General features: G+C 42.8%; 1 protein-coding gene across 11 annotated transcripts in view; it reads left to right on the top strand.

Moving 5' to 3' along the window:
• Positions 1-13,356, top strand: part of USP12 (ubiquitin specific peptidase 12) — an 84,545-nt gene that overhangs the window by 12,486 nt on the left and 58,703 nt on the right. For 3 of the 11 annotated variants that reach the window (XM_027820348.3, XM_043531082.1, XM_027820346.3), the window contains exons 2-3: positions 2,710-2,979; positions 3,518-3,672. The exons of the other annotated variants lie outside the window; for them this stretch is intronic. In XM_027820348.3, the coding sequence (XP_027676149.3) occupies positions 2,817-2,979; positions 3,518-3,672 (318 nt within the window). In that variant the 5' untranslated portion in view covers positions 2,710-2,816. The remainder of the gene's footprint in view (positions 1-2,709; positions 2,980-3,517; positions 3,673-13,356) is intronic. 11 annotated transcript variants of the gene reach the window in all.

Here is a 13,356-nt window from a genome sequence, read left to right as displayed (position 1 = left end):
TGTGTTACCTAGGGAGGTGGTAGAATCTCCTTCCTTAGAAGTTTTTAAGGTCAGGCTTGACAAAGCCCTGGCTGGGATGATTTAATTGGGGATTGGTCCTACTTTGAGCAGGGGGTTGGACTAGATGACCTCCTGAGGTCCCTTCCAACCCTGATATTCTGTGATTCTATGAAAGTAAGAATATTGGAAACAAATGATTACATATAAAACAAAATCATAACAGTCTTTCTAGAGCTGAAATTTAACTCTCAAAACATTCCTATCTCCAGCAAGATTGCTTATTTTAAGTCCTTTCCTCAGCATTTTCAACCAGGATGGCTGAGATCCCCCTTTCATAAGATGAAACCTGCTGGCACTTGTCTTTGTAGATTGAAGGATGCCAGGGTATCTCTCTGCATCCCAGATAGACCAGACCAGATCTTTTATCTTCACCTGAAAACAGCGTCTCTTCCCCGCTGCCCCTTGCTGTTCACCTCTTCCTGTTAGTTTCCTTTTGAAGTCTCTGCAAGCTCTTCATTAGCATTTGACTTAGTATGCTAATAGATTTCTATAATAAGAAACACAATACACAATGGTCCGCCGGGGAGATAAGTGTCTTCCACTTTCTCTCTGGACAAGTTTGTCTCAAATCATCCAAAAGTAGCATGCCCTGGCTTTACAAGGCCTACAGAATATAATTTTCAGCATATATTCAGAACTTCTTGCACATTTTCCATACTTGCATATCATAAGAGACCTTACGTGACCCCTTTTGGTGAACCCAAGGGATTCCATTTCACATGTATTTTCCGAAAAAGTCCTTTGAAGTTCCTAATGCTTCCCAGAGATTGCATTAGTCACATCTCCTAGAGAAATTACATACAGTTCCAAAATAGCACATAAACGAAGACATTTTTAATTCAATTGACTCCTGAAATCCTTAGTTCAATAAGGTTTAACTTAATTCCATAAAATTTGTGTAGGGTATTGCAGGATATTGTGTTATCTCTCACAGTAATTAATGCTGTATTTGCAGTCATGCAGCCAAATGGCTTTGGGAGTCAGCTACTACGCTGCTGAGCCAATTTGGGTAGAGGAGGAGGAGGAAACTGAGCAACTACCTGTGGATGAACTTTTCCTGGGGCAGCTTCACTTGGAGGAGCACCATGTCTGGGTTTGAGAAACAAATTGAGTGGTGTGAAAGGATAGTGCTGCAGACCTGGGATGACCAATAGTTGTGATAGAATTTCAGGATATAGGCCACTTTACCAGAGATCTGTATGGTACTGACCACTGAGCTGCTGCAGTAGAGTATGAACATGAGAGTTCCTCTTACCATGGATATGTTTGTGGCCATCACCATCTCGAAGCTAACTATCTCCCAGTTGGTCAGTAGCTAATCAGTTTGGGGCTGTTGCAGCTGTTGTCATGGAGATGTTCAGTGCATTATAGTGTTGATCCCCCAGGTGATAACACTTGGTAGTGCACAGGAGATTATTGATGGATTTGCATGGTTGGGGTTCCTGAATTATATTGGGGCGATTGATGAGACCCTTGTGCATATTCTTTTGCCTCCCACACCAGAGTTCATAAACAGAAATGGGTATATCTGAATGGTGCTTCAGATATGGTTGATGAATGGTTGATCACAGTGGAAGGTTTGCCAATATTGATGTGAGGTGATCTGGAAAGATCCATGTTGCTAGGATCTTTAGAAACTCAGAACTGTTTTCTTTAATGAAAACATGTGTCCTGCCAGGACTACTTTGCATGTTAATGATGGTATGATTCCCACGGTCCTTCTGGGAGACCTAGATTGCCCTTGGCTTCCCTGGTGTATGAAGCCATTAACTGGACATTTGGATAGAGAAAGGGGCTGTTCAACTATATCCTGAGTAGCTGGAGAATAACAGTGGAATGTGTATTCAGAAGGCTGAAAGGGATATGCTGGTGTCTGATAACAAGGCTGGAGTCTGATGAACAATATCTGCCTAATGGAATAACTTTTTCAATGGGAGAGAGCCTCACTGATTGGCAGAGGTGCAGAGACTTTCAGAACATTGTGAACAGCCAGAGCGGCTGCCTCTGAACACTACAGCAAATGGTTAACGCTATATGGTCAGGGATGCCTTGTGCTTTACTTTGAGGCTAGGAGATGAAGTTGTTAATGCCTTTTTTTGTTGGTCTTAACTAAAAAGGTTGTGTGTGACCATATGCTTAACACATATAATATTAGCAACAAGGGGAAGGAACATAGGCTAGAATAGGGAAAGAACAGGTTAAAGAATATTTAGTTAAGTTAGGGGATATCTACACTGCAATGTAAGCCAAGGGTCTTTTGGATTTGAGTCCGGAGACTTGGTGTTTATAAGTCTGCACTTGAGTATCCACACTGATTAATGACCCTGGGTTTACAATTTTTGGACCTGGGTCTCACACCTGCTCTCCCGCATCCACTCTGCACTATGCAGACCTGAGTCAAACCAGCATATATCCCAGACTTCCTAGCTCCCTCTGTAGCTGTAGCTGCTCTAGTCCTTGGTTCCTGGTGCATTGTGGGAAAACTTGACCATCCATCCTTCAGAACCATATTGGAAGTTGTTTCAGCCCACCAACACATTCAGCCAAGCCATCTTTTGGGTCTTCATGCTCTCAGCAACCAGAGCCAACAACATAGATGAGGCACCATTTGAAGAACTTGTTCTGCTTGTTCTTTTGTTCCCATTTCAGGAAATGGGCAGAGCATCCATGAGATGCTGGTGGATGTTTTGATGGCATTTTCTGACCTACTGAAGGCACCTCTCAGCGGAGGAGGAGAATGAGATGCTAACTGGCTAATGCTGCTCACAACTCTCAGTATAGCTGCTGATGTCCTCTGTGTAGACCAGTGCTTCCTGAGCAGGATCACAAGTACAGACTGGTGGGATCGTATCGTCATGTGGACCTGGGATGATCAGCAGTGGCTCCAGAAGTTTTGCATGAAGAAAGTGACGTTTCTGGAGCTTTGGGAGCAGCTTTTCACGAACCTCCAATGTGAGAGAGGGCGGCCATGCTGGTCCAGAAGCTGGTTGTATAACCATCTGGAAGCTGGGTACTTCTGACTTCTACAAGTCCACTGCTAACCAGTTCAGTGTTGGCAATTTGAGTGGGATGGTTGTGGTGGTGGAGGTTTCAGAGGCAATGAGGCATGTGATTTACTCAAACCTGGCAAGCATAAAAAATATCCTTGCCGTAATTGCTGGTTTTGAGAGAATGGGGTTTCCTAACTGCACTGGGGCCGTGATGATATTTGTGCCCAAAGCTTGTCCTCCCTCGAGGAGCACCAGAGTACATAAATCACAAAGGCTACTACTCCGTTGCTGTGCTGGCCCTTGTCAACCACAGAGGCTGATTCATGGATGCCAACATGGACTGCTAGAAAAGTGCATGATGACAGACTTTTCAGCTGATTGGTAGTTTTCCTTCATGGACATACTGGGATTCTATTCTCATCAAATGACATTGTCATAAATGGAGTAACTGTCCCCACTTTTATTCTAGGAGACCCCACCCTTGTGTTATGAGATTGTACCTGATTTCAGAAGCCCTGGCAAAGGAAGATTTAATTACACTCTCAATAGGTACAGAATGGTGGCTGAATGCGCATTTGGCCAATTAAAATCTTGCTGGTGCTGTTTACGGAACCGTTTGGATGTAAGTGTTACAATGCTGTCTGCATTATTGTGGCTTGCTGTGCTCTTCACAATGTTTTACTGCATCATGACAGCGCGATCCTGCCCTGCCAGGCTCCTGCTTGATTGTGGTTGGCCTGCAGGGGTAGAAGTAGAAGGGCCTGAAAATAGAAATGAAACAGTACACTGTCTCAGTATTTCAGAAGAGTTTTATTATATCATCAGCAGAAATTTCTTTAGGATCTCAAGGCCAAAACATGATATTTTTTATAATTTTGTGCTTCAGTATATCTGAGACCAACAGTTTTTTAGTTTCTAAATGCTGCTTTTACACCACTTAGAGTTAAGCACCACTTCAGAGCGTAAAGCCTTCACACATAATGGTAAGGTGAAATTTACAAAATTCATTTAGTGATATATTGTTAAAAATTGCAGTCCACTTTAGCCTTAGGGGGTGAGTGCCACTTTCTATAGTTTGCTACCTATGGTTTTATTATCCTTTTAGGCGTTTGGGAGGACATAACAATTTGGGAGATTCCTGAAGGCAAAGGGATATTCTGTTCCAAGTTACTGATGGCAAGCCAGATGTGTGTTGAGTTCCTACTATCATACCATTATAGGACTTAATCACATTAGCCACGCCATCAGGGGCTCGTTCACCTGCACATCTACCAATGTGATATATGCCATCATGTGCCAGCAATGCCCCTCTGCCATGTACATTGGCGAAACTGGACAGTCCCTACGCAAAGGAATAAATGGACAGAAATCTGACATCAGGAATCATAACATTCAAAAACTGGTAGGAGAACACTTCAACCTCTCTGGCCACTCAGTAAAAGATTTAAGGGTGGCAATTTTGCAACAGAAAAGCTTCAAAAACAGACTCCAACGCGAAACTGCTGAGCTTGGATTAATATGCAAACTAGATACCATTTAACTTGGGTTTGGATAGAGACTGGGAGTGGTTGGGTCATTGCACATATTGAATCTGTTTCCCTAAGTTAAATATCCTCACACCTTCTTGTCAACTGTCTAAATGGGCCATCTTGATTATCCCTACAAAAGTTTTTTTCTCCTGCAGATAATCGCTCATCGTAACTAATTAGCCTCTCATAGTTTGTATGGCAATTTCCAACTTATCTGTATGTATATATATATCTTCTTACTATATGTTCCATTCTATGCATCCAATGAAGTGGGCTGTAGCCCACGAAAGCTTATGCTCTAATAAATTTGTTAGTCTCTAAGGTGCCACAAGTACTACTGTTCTTACTACAGGAAAAGTTTGCAGCTATCTGCACCTGGGGAAATCAGCAGGATGCAGCGCTAGTTTCCACAGGGATTATTGTCTCCCTATAGGCTGCTGAAAGCTCTCTGCATCCATGTGTTACCTTTATGCAGCTGTGGTTTACAATATAAACTGCATGGACTACATTTGTTTATGGATGACGTGCAAACAGCCTCTGACAATACGAACTGCTAATCTGGCAATACATGGACTGTATATGCAACACAGGGACCGCTAGGACTCATAATATGGCATGTGTCACCTAATCTCCCCCCGCCCCTCTCCCTTCTAAGGCATATTTCTGTAACAAAGAACCAAAAAGCACTTCCCTATCCCCACCACGTTTCTGGACTTCATACAACCCCCTGGTGTATTTGAACAGTTAATTCATCACCCACAGATTATTCCCTCCTCTCTTTTCCCCCCGGTTTCCCCCCTTCCATTTCCATTTACAGGCAATTTGGTACCCTCTGGCATGGCTGATTTTGTATAGTGTGACGTACTGTCAGGGAAGGCAATGTAAAGTCTTTCTTTTAGCACAACAACACATCTTTGTAACAGTGTGAGAGTATGTTCATTTAACTGTTGTTAGCACTTCCCAGTATCCATTTTGAATTCCATGTGGTGGGAATGGGAGATGCTGAGGTTCTGGCATGCATTCTGCCATTAGTGGATAAACACTGCTGCCCGTGGCTTGTAATAATAATTGCATTGGATCATCAGCTGGAAATCCCTCTTTTTCCTATATCAGTAATAGACATGAAAGTGGAAACTTGTCAGGCTCCAGTGCTACTTTTCTCTTCTGTTTCTGCTGCTGGTTTCGTGGTGGGCTGCTCCTCTGGGGGGTCATCAAACCGCTCTTTTGAGTATGGATGCAGGAAGTGCTTGTAGGTGCTCTGGTGGCAAAGCCGCCTCAGGGACTGGTGTGATCACCAGAGTCACTTCACTAGCACGATTTGGCAACTGCTGGTCCCCTACCCGCTTCCCCCCACCCCAGTGCTGTCTTACATTAGAAGTTAGAAGGTTGCCATCCCTTCTTATACATTTTATATTTTATATTATGTTATAAGCCACTGGTGGCCCAGTGCTTTGTCACAGTTCCCGGCGCTTGGTCAAAGTCCTCTTAAACGAGACAGGATGATGAGGAGTTCCCAGAGGTGTGGTTCTCATCTCTGGCTTTCTGATAGTCCATCTTGAGCTGCTTGATCCACTCTCTGCATTGGTCATTAGTCTGTTGAATCCCCAACACTGACAGCTTCTCAGATTATTTCTTGGTGCACATTGTCATTTCTGGCACTCTTACTGAAGTCAAACATCTTCCTCACCTCGCACTAGAGATTTACCAGTATCTGACTCTGTCTTGTGACCAGGTAGCAGCGCTCTTGGCAAAGGACAACTACTCACTGGCTATAACTAACACAGGAGACCGTTCACTCTGTTTCCGGTTTAGCAGTCAGAATAAAATGGAAAGGTTAAGTACTAAATAGCTGTACTTGAACCAGGGGCATTGCTTTCTTTACCTTGGAGTTGATTGGCTAGTCTTGGGATAGAAAAGTCAAGAAACACAGGCCCATAGGTTTGTGGGATAACATTCGTGAACTTTCAGGACACGAGTCTAGGGATCCAAATCCAAGTTGCACCCCCGCTGCAAAACGATAGAGTTTTTTACCTAAGTCAGAGTGGCTCTCAGGCTTGGACCCAACCTGTTTGGATTCTAGAGTCTGGGTGATGAGGGCTTACTGATCTGAATCAGGCAGACTTTTTGTGCAGACAGAAGGGGGATTTGGGCTTAAACGGAGTCTGAGCCTCAGCTTACATTGCAATGTAGACGTACCCTGAGGTGTATTCAAATCAGCAGGGCTTGATGAAGTCACACCAGAGGACTTGGGGAACCATTAGTGATTATCTTTGAGAACTCATAGAAGCTGGGTGACGTCTCAGAGGACTGGAGAAGGGCAAATGCACCTAGAAAATGGCAAAAATCCTCATTAACACAGAGTTAAGGTTACCTGGTGGTAGCTCATGCCCTTCCAGAACAGTGTGTTCAGCAAAACTCAAATTTCTGAAAACCAGGAGTATGGAGGTAAGGTGTGTATACACACACAATCTTAATTCTGCTTCCTGGAGCTGACAGTAGCCACTGGAAATTATCTGCATGTGCTCTAGCTGCTTTCAGGGTTTTAGGGTAGATTTACTGAATCATGGAATCAATAGGTGGGGCAGGTTGGTAGAGTGTGTATTTTGTGATACAAGGACATCTTGGTCAGAATTCCTGTGTGTGATCAAAGGAAAGAGGTGCATGTGTACCTTGAAGTTCCAGTCTGGATCGTTTTGATACATAATTGTATAGGTTGTGTCAGTAGCAGGGCACTGGGGTCTTCTTGCTATGAGTGTTGTCAGTAGTGAGGTGCAATATGAGGGCAACCTGTGGATTTAATTATGGGTAGGGGGAAAGTATAAGTTTAGGCTGTATCCTGTGTGTAAGTATTGAAGGGGTTGTAAAAGGGTATGAAATGGTTGTTAAATGTACAGGTGTAGTACTCTGTCTGGGAAGTAGGCTCAGTGTTTGAGTGTAGGGCAGGTGTAGGTAGCATCTGTCCATTACTTAACTCTGCGTTAATAAAGCTTAATTTCTTCTTCTTTTTTAAACAGGAAGATAAATGTTGGTAGCAGTTATGGCGATTTAGATAGTTGTAGTTCTCATCTAGATTTGTAGTTGATATGTAACTGTGGCTAGGTAATAAGAAAAAGACCTAGTTCATAAGAACATAAGAGCGGCCATACTAGGTCAGACCAAAGGTCCATCTAGCCCAATATCATGTCTTCCGACAATGGCCAATGCCAGGTTCCCCAGAGGGAATGAACAGAACAGGTAATCATCAAGTGATCCATTCCCTGTCACTCATTCCCAGCTTCTGGCAAACAGAGGCTAGGGACACCATCCCTGCCTATCCTGCCTAATAGCCATTGATGGACCTATCCTCCATAACTTGTCTAGTTCCTTTTTGAACCCTGTTATACTCTTGGCCTTCACAACATCCTCTGGCAAAGAGTTCCACAGGTTGACTGTGCGTTGTGTGACGAAATACTTCCTTTTATTTGTTTTAAACCTGCTGCCTGTTAGTTTCATTTGGTGACCCCTAGTTTGTGTGTTATCACAAGGAGTAAATGACACTTGCTTATTTACTTGCTCCACACCAAGCGTGATTTTATAGACCTCTATCATATCGCCCCTTAGTCGGCTCTTTTCCAAGCTGAAAAGTCCCAGTCTTATTTATCTCTCCTCATACAGAAGCTGTTCCATACCCCTAATAATTTTTGTTGCCCTTTTCTGAACCTTTTCCAATTCCATTATATCTTTTTTGAGACGGGGAGACCACATTTGCACGCTGTATTCAAGATGTGGGTGTATCATTTGTACAGAGACATCTCTTAGGGGAGGATCTATTAATGGAGATTCTCTATGTCCTAGTGAGGAGAGGATGGTAGATGATAAAATACAGGTAGGATCTGATGAGAAACAGTAAAATGAAAAAAGTCCCATTCAATTACATCATGTAATGGGAGACTGCTAAAAAGTGACGAGTTTTTAAAGTGCTTCTATACCAATGCTAGAAGTCTAAATAATAAGATGGGTGAACTAGAGTGCCTCTTATTAAATGAGGATATTGATACAATAGGCATCACAGAAACTTGGTGGAATGAGGATAATCAATGGGACACAGTAATGTCAGGGTACAAAATATATCGGAAGGACAGAACAGGTCATGCTGGTGGGGGAGTGGCACTGTATGTGAAAGAAAGCGTAGAATCAAATGAATACTTAAAAAATCTTAAATGAACCAAACTGTACCATAGAATCTCTATGGATAGTAATTCCAAGCTCTAATAATAAGAATATAGCAGTAGGGATATATTACCAACCACCTGACCAGGATGGTGATCGTGTCTGTGAAATGCTCAAGGAGATTAGAGAGGCTATTAAAATAAAAAACTCAGTAATAATGGGGGATTTCAACTATCCGCATATTGACTGGGTACATGTCACCTCAGGATGGGAAGCAGAGATAAAGTTTCTTGACATCTTAAATGGCTGCTTCTTGGAGCAGCTAGTCCTGGAACCCACAAGAGGAGAGGCAATTCTTGATTTAGTCCTAAGTGAAGCACAGGATCTGGTCCAAGAGGTGAATATAGCTGGACCGCTTGGTAATACTGACCATAATATAATTAAATTTAACATCCCTGTGGTGGGGAAAACACCTCAACAGCCCAACACTAGCATTTAATTTCAGAAAGAGGGACTACACAAAAATGAGGAAGATAGTGAAACAGAAATTAAAAGGTACAGCTCAAAAAGTGAAATCCATGCAAGCTGCATGGAAACTTTTTAAAGACTTCAGAGGCTCAACTTAAATGTATATCCCAAATTAAAAAAACAGAGATCCAAAGAAGTGCTGCTGTGGCTAAACAACAAAGTAAAAGAAGCATTGAGAGGCAAAAAGGCATCCTTTAAAAAGAAGTTAAATCCTAGCAAGGAAAATAGAAAGGAGCGTAAACTCTGGCAAATAAAGTGTAAAAATATAATTAGGAAGGCCAAAAAAGAATTTGAAGAACAACTAGCCAAAGATCAAAAAGTAATAGCAAATTTTTTTTTTAAGTACATCAGAAGCAGAAAGCTTGCTAAACAACCAGTGGAGATGCTAAAGGAGCACTCCAGGATGATAAGGCCATTGCAGAGAAACTAAATGAATTCTTTGCCTCTGTCTTCGTGGCTGAGGATGTGAGGGAGAGTCCCAAACCTGAGCCATTCTTTTTAGGTGACAAATCTGAGGAACTGTCCCAGATTGAGGTGTCATTAGAGGAGGTTTTAGAAGTAATAAGTCACCAGGACCAGATGGTATTCACCCAAGAGTTCTGAAGGAACTTACGTGAAATTGCAGAACTACTAACTGTAACCTATCATTTAAATCAGCTTCTGTACTAAATGACGGGAGGATAGCTAATGTGATGCCAATTTTTAAAAAGGGCTCCAGAGATGATCCCGGCAATTACAGGCCGGTAAGCCTGACTTCAGTACCAGGCAAACTGGTTGAAACTATAGTAAAGAACAAAACTGTCATACACATAGATTAACACAATTTGTTAGGGAAGAGTCAACATGGTTTTTGTAAAGGGAAATCATGCCTCACCAATCTGCTAGATTTCTTTGATGTGGTCAACAAGCATGTGGACAAGGGGGATCCAGTAGATATAGTGTACTTAGATTTTCCAAAAGGCTTTGATAGGGTCCCTCACCAAAGCAAAGTAAGCTGTCATCAGATAAGAGGGAAGGTCCTCTCATGGATTGGTAACTTGTTAAAAGATCAGAAACAAAGGGTAGGAATAAATGGTCAGTTTTCAGAATGGAGAGCGGTAAATAGTGGTGTTCCCCAGGGGTCTGAATTCAACCTATTCATAAATGATATGGAAAAGGGGTAAACAGTGAGGTGGCAAAATTTGCAGATGATACAAAACTACTCAAATAGTTAAGTCCCAGGCTGACTGCGAAGAGATACAAAAGTATCTCTCAAAACAAGGTGACTGGGCAACAAAATGGCAGATGAAATTCAATGTTGATAAATGTAAAGTAATACACATTAGAAAACACAATTCCAGCTATACATATAAAATGATGGGGTCTAAATTAGCTGTTACCACTCAAGAAAAAGATCTTGGAGTCATTGTGGATAGTTCCCTGAAATCATCCACTCAATGTGCAGCAGCAGTCAAAAAAGCCAACAGAATATTAGGCATCATTAAGAAAGGGATAGATAGTAAGACAGAAAGTGTCATATTGCCTCTATATAAATCCATGGTACGCCCACATCTTGAATACTGCGTGCAGATGTGGTCGCCCCATCTCAAAAAATATTGGAATTGGAAAAGGTTCAGAAAAGGGCAACAAAAATGATTAGGGGTATGGAAGGCCTTCCTTATGAGGAGAGAATAATAAGACTAGGACTTTTCAACTTGGAAGAGAGCCGACTAAGGGGGGATATGATAGAGGTCTATAATATCATGATTGGTGTGGAGAAAGTGAATAAGGAAGTGTTATATCATAACACAAGAACTAGGGGTCACCAAATGAAATTAATAATCAGCAAGTTTAAAACAAATAAAAGGAAGTATTTCTTCACACAACTTCCAATCTGTGGAAGTCTTTGTCAGAGGATGTTGTGAAGGCCAAGAGTATAACAGGGTTCAAAAAAGAGCTAGATAAGTTAATGGAGGATAGGTCCATCAATGGCTATTAGGCAGGATGGGCAGGGGTGGTGTCCCTAGCCTCTGTTTGCCAGAAGCTGGGAATGAGTGACAGGGAATGGATCACTTGATGATTACCTGTTCTGTTCATTCCCTCTGGGGCACCTGACATTGGCCATTGTCGGAAGACAGGATACAGGGCTAGATGGACCTTTGATCTGACCTAGTATGGCCGTTCTTATGTTCTTCTTATCTCCATTTTACATATGGAAAACTGAGGCACAGAGAGGTGATGTGGCTTGCCCAAGATCATCCAGGCCAGTCTAGTGGTATTTCCACTAAGCTATACAATTGCTATATGATTTCTGAGTGCTTCTCCTGTGTCCTGTACATTTTGTTATAGTGGAATGGGGATAATGGTCATGCTTTGAAATGTTTGCAATGTGTAGTTACTAACAAGGCAGGTGAGAGGGGCTCGGAGACGTGAGAACATCTCAGTGAGATGAGTGTAGCCTGTAATAATAGCTCTAAACATATGAACTGCTCCATTTATATCCATGAGTGTTCCCATCCTCTCTACCCAATACTGGAGAGGCTGTGATATGTGTCAAGCATGTTTGTTCTCAACCCCTCACCCCAGCATCAGCAATGTGTTCTTGGTGCATGCTCCGAGCATGCCTGTTCTAAACTCCCCACCCAGAGGGGCAGGGCTTTCCCAGATCCTGACTTCTATGTGAGGGGGTAGTGAGATGGGTCCTGAAGCCATTAGAGGGACAAGACATCCCAACATCCCAGCTTACACGAGTGGTGGCAGGAAGGGGGTGGGGGAAAATCGAACCCCTGAGTTTCTGTCCCTCACTGAGGAGGGCAGGGAGTGAGGCTCAGATACATTTGGAGGGCAGGGACCCCCAAATCCCAGCTCACATGAAGGGGTGGGGAGAGGGGCTCAGACCCTCCCCAGAAAGGCAAGCCTTTCCAGATCACTTGGAGAAGGGGGGGATTACATCCCTGTAGATGGGCTGGGGGCTCCTGTATTGCAGCACACTCAGACGGGGAATGTAGAGCTGACAGGCACTCCTATCCCTATTTTTTCCCAGTCCCCCTGTCACTCACCCCCATATTCCCTTCCCAGTGCACCCCTCCTCCCCCACTAGCCTCTATCCCCTAGCCTCCCTCCCCCAGGTCCTCTCCCCTTATTCCCACCTACTTTCACCCTAATCATCCTGCCCTCTGAGCAAGCATTTGCTTGTGTAGTTTTTCTTTTCAAAAAGTAGTTTCAGTGCCTTCTGAAATTTTTGTTGTACTTTGATTACATTTCCCCAGAATGAAAAAAACCTTTTACAGAGCCAGATCACAGTAACATTATCCCTTCTTTCAGTTTCAGATTTCTGCGCTATTTTGGATTCATACTCTCAGTGCCTGTGGTGGTGGTCAGATTTGATGACTGTAACATACCATCAGAGCCACACAGGTTCTGTGATGTAGAGAGAGTTTTTCAGATTGTTAGCTGCTCTTTCTACCTGTGCACAGTGTAATCCATTTGATGTGTGAGCAGTAGAACTGCTTGGAGTGGGCCCATCTGGAGAAGCAAACTCTTTCTTTTTTTAAATCACATTCCAATTAGATTTCCCCTGAAGGGCTGGTGGGTGCCATACACTCTGTTGGGGTAACCCTTGGGCTTCAGAGATCCTGATGTGATGATCTGAGTACTAGTTTGATCTCTGTGTGCCAGAATAGGTCAACTTTAAGAAACAACTCTCCCAAAAAGAGAGTTTATCCAAGTGGCCCCAAATTTGGATCACTGACCCTACACTGAATCCACATGAGGTGCACAGATTTCAAGGCAATCTGAGTAACTTTAAGGATTTTAGAGCACTTGGAACAGTCAAGCTTTAAACAGGAAGCTGGTCTTAACCGTAAGTATAGCTAGGGTGATCAGACAGCAAGTGCGAAAAATCGGGACTGGGGGTGGGGGGGTAATAAGAGCCTATATAAGAAAAAGACCCAAAAATCGGGACTGTCCCTATAAAATCAGGACATCTGGTAACCCTAAGTATAGCAGAGCTCTGCAATAATCTTTAAAGCAAGAAAAAAGGAAGACTCAGGCCATTAAAGCACAATCATCATAACTTCATTACCCAGAAAGATACTGAAACAAATTATTAAATTGTAAGC

The sequence above is a fragment of the Chelonia mydas genome, chromosome 1 (genome assembly GCF_015237465.2).
Source record: "Chelonia mydas isolate rCheMyd1 chromosome 1, rCheMyd1.pri.v2, whole genome shotgun sequence".
Taxonomy (NCBI): Eukaryota; Metazoa; Chordata; order Testudines; family Cheloniidae; genus Chelonia; species Chelonia mydas.
This window is presented reverse-complemented; position numbering and strand designations above follow the sequence as displayed.